At 34.7% G+C, this 3535-nt stretch overlaps 1 protein-coding gene across 2 annotated transcripts; it reads left to right on the forward strand.

The window, feature by feature from the left end:
- The first annotated feature begins 759 nt into the window (after positions 1-759).
- LOC109172273 lies at positions 760-3277 on the forward strand. Of its 2 annotated transcripts, XM_019321441.1 has the most exons (5): positions 760-896; positions 1202-1254; positions 1438-1602; positions 1864-1894; positions 2743-3277. In XM_019321441.1, exons 1-4 carry the CDS (start codon positions 884-886, stop codon positions 1885-1887), a joined length of 255 nt encoding a protein of 84 aa, XP_019176986.1. In that variant the 5' UTR covers positions 760-883; the 3' UTR covers positions 1888-1894; positions 2743-3277. The 2 variants fall into 2 exon arrangements, 1 of the variants encoding a protein (XP_019176986.1); XR_002052704.1 differs by lacking the exon at positions 760-896 and having other exon boundaries at positions 1051-1254; positions 1861-1894.
- Positions 3278-3535: the final 258 nt, after the last annotated feature.

Here is a 3535-nt window from a genome sequence, read left to right on the forward strand (position 1 = left end):
TTATGAACTTACAATTATGAACATATAGTGATAAAATTATGACCATGGAGCTTTAAAATTGTGAATATAGAGCTTCGAAGATTATGAATGTACAGTTATGGAGTTATGAATGTACAGTTATGGAGTTATGAATCTACAGTTATGGAGTTATGAATCTACAGTTATGAGATTATGAATCTACTGTTATGGAATTATGAATGTACAATTATTGATCGAATTATGAACAAAGAGCTCTGACATTATGAACTTACAATTATGAACATATAGTGATAAAATTATGAACATAGAGCTCTAAAATTGTGAACATAGAGCTTCGAAAATTATGAATGTACAATTATGGAGTTATTAATGTATAGTTATGGAGTTATGAATGTACAGTTATAGAGTTATGAATGTACAGTTATAGAGTTATGAATGTACAGTTATGGATTTATGAATGTACAGTTATTAACATATAGTAATAAAATGATGAACATATACTCCTATAACGAAGCGGTCTGATTTTTTTTATTTTTATTTTTTTAAAAAAAGGAGATAATAGTGTCTAACAGCACTGTTATCCGTTTCGTTAAGCGGATACGGGTAACAGTGCCATTAGATACTATTATTATTATTTTTTTTTTTTTAATTTCAAGAAGAAATATTCCTCCTCTCTTTCCGATGTGGGAACTTGTGCGAGCCTCTCATGGGGAAAAAATGGAGCTGAGAACTCTGATGTACTTATGTTTATGCCTGGCGTTTAACAGATATGAGATTTGCGCTGTATCATGGTTCACCAAAAACTTAGGAATGTAGATGAAGCCTTGGTTTTTTGATATTTTTGTTGAAGGGGGGCTTATATGTGACGCAGAGACAGCCTGGAAGTTTTGCTTCACTGAACGGAATGGCAGAGATGAGTTAGCTTTGATTCATTTCCATTATCAATTTCATTTCACCCTCACATTATTTTCCTACTTTTAGTATAAATTGTGCGGGCTGAAGTTTTAGAAATGAATTGAAGTTGCAGTGGCGGTTTGTATAGATTGGTTATTTAGTAGTTTTGATGATTTATTGAGTTTAGGGGAAATTAGGGTTGTGATTTGAGATTATGCATAAAGATTTTTTGTGTGCAATTTGATCTTTTTATGGATAATGGATAAATAATGTAGGCAGTTTACATAGAGGCAATTGTGAATTTGTGATGGTGCAAGAGTATCATCAGCAAATCTTGATTGGTGGTATTCGAGATGTTCAGGGCCATTACCCTCAGCTCAGGTTCCTTACTTTTGCACTGTGTATACTAAAACAATAGGACTCAATATAAAAATTGCCATAATGTTAACAATAATCTTGTAAAATCTCATCCTTTTTGTGAACCATTTACCTCTTCAATTTAGAAAGATATTTAGAAGATGAATTTGTTTTGTGATATTTCTATGGTAATTGAAAATATTTTAGGTTTATGAAGCTCTTGAGCTTCAGATTGTAGCTACAGAAGCTGCTCAAATTGAGAAGTCCCAGCAAATGGCATTAGTGCTGCAGATGCTTCAGACCCTTCGATTGGAGGTGTTTCCAATCAATTATTTATGGGAACCTCAACTTGGGCAGGTGCTGTTATCCATGGTATGACCTTTGATTTTTTGGATTTGATTGAGAAATTACTTTGCAAGTTTTTGTTGAGTTATCAAGTTTTATCTTTGTATTTGCTATTGTCCAGTGGTTGAATGTTAATAGTTTGGGTGTCAAATGAAATATCTAAAGCTATGCTGCCTTTATAGTTTATAGATTGGTGAATGTTTTAGATATATGGTATTGCAAATCAAATATATATGCTGCCTTTATCTTCTCCTCTGATGCTTAATTTAAAATGTTAATACTTAGTAGGATGAGCTGCAAAAACTTGGCTGACCAAACGGTGTGAGATTGCGAGTGCAAAGTTGAGGTAGGATTCACCCATTGCTAGGTCTGGTTGGTTTGGAATTTGTTTTGTGTTGAACTTTGAAAAGTTGACACATCTAATTTAATTACATGCTTATGGCAAGCATGGAAGCACTGAACATTAGGTTACCACTTAGCAGCACACTTCAGTGTTCACGGGCCAATTAGCTTCTTATATTTCCGTCCTGTTGTTCTTTTAAAGCTTGAGACTTATACACCACATACAATTCCTGCTCTCTATAAAATGAGGTAAAGAAAACATGACCTCTTTCCATTCCATTCTTAGCGCATAACTCTAAAAGTAGAAACTATTATGTCAAGTTAGACCATTGTTCCAGGAAATATTTGGTTGAATCTACACAGGGAACTTCACTTGCATATGATAAAGCGGTATAATTCTGTAGTATAACGTATCTTCTCTGCCTACAAAGGTGCTTAGGTATATGCATATATGTCCATTCTTCGAAATTCATTTATGTGTGTAATGCTTAGGTATATGCATATATGTCCATTCTTCGAAATTCATTTATGTGTGTAATTTGATTGATATATTTGTTGAATTTTTGAATAATTTTATAATGTTGTATGTAGTCTAAAGAGTTAGATTTGGAAAATGAATGTAAGAAAATGTGCTTGTAAAACATATTTTTCTAAATTGGGAAAAAAAAGAATGTTTAAAAAACCCAGAAACATTGTAACCGATACTACATTGGGTAAAAAAAACCGAGAAACATACTTGATATAATATGTTAATAGAACGCTTGAAAATGACTTCAATATAAAGGTTCCTCTTTCTATGTGGCCCATACGAACTAGGCCTAAAAGGAAAAAGATGGTGGTTCAATTTGGACAACCCATTAGGACTAATGGACCTTTGATGCTCCGGCCCGTTATCCTTCCACTGCAGAGAGGAGGAGGTGTTCGCTGCTCTGTGAAACCAGCCTGACACGGTGCCCTCCAATCTAAGGGCCAATAGGCCTCGGCCTTCGCAGAGACTCCACAGCCAGACTCACCACTTGGAACGGGCAGGCCAGTAAATAGCATCACAAGCCCAGCCTTCAAGGTAAGCGCATTTATTCCACTATCTTAATGCTCCCACTTGGGCTACAGACTTACGCTACCAAGCCCAGCAAACAGAGCTTCTACCTACGGACTTATTAAGAAAAATATTCCTCCTCTGTTTCCGATGTGGGAAATTGGGCGAGCCTTTCATGGGTAAAAAATGGAGCAGAGAACTCTGATGTACTTATGTTTATGCCTTGATTTGTCAAACACTTAGGAATGTAGATGAAGCCTTGGTTTCTTCTATTTTTTTTTTTTTTTTTTTTTTGGTAATGGAAATTATATCATTTTTGTTGAAGGGGGGCTTATATGTGAAAAGTTAGCTGATGTTTTTGCTCCTACACTTTCATTCGTCTTGATTGTTCAGTTCGGATCTTTCTCTGTTTTATATGCTTGCTAATGCCTAGGTCATCTTTGTATTTGCTATTGTCCAGTGGTTAAATGTTAATAGTTTGGGTGTCAAATGAAATATCTAAAGCTATGCTGCCTTTATAGATTGGTGAATGTGTGCTTTAGATACAATTCCTGCTCTCTATAAAATGAGGTAAACAAAACA

Source organism: Ipomoea nil, unplaced genomic scaffold (assembly GCF_001879475.1).
Source record: "Ipomoea nil cultivar Tokyo-kokei standard unplaced genomic scaffold, Asagao_1.1 scaffold0415, whole genome shotgun sequence".
NCBI lineage: Eukaryota > Viridiplantae > Streptophyta > Magnoliopsida > Solanales > Convolvulaceae > Ipomoea > Ipomoea nil.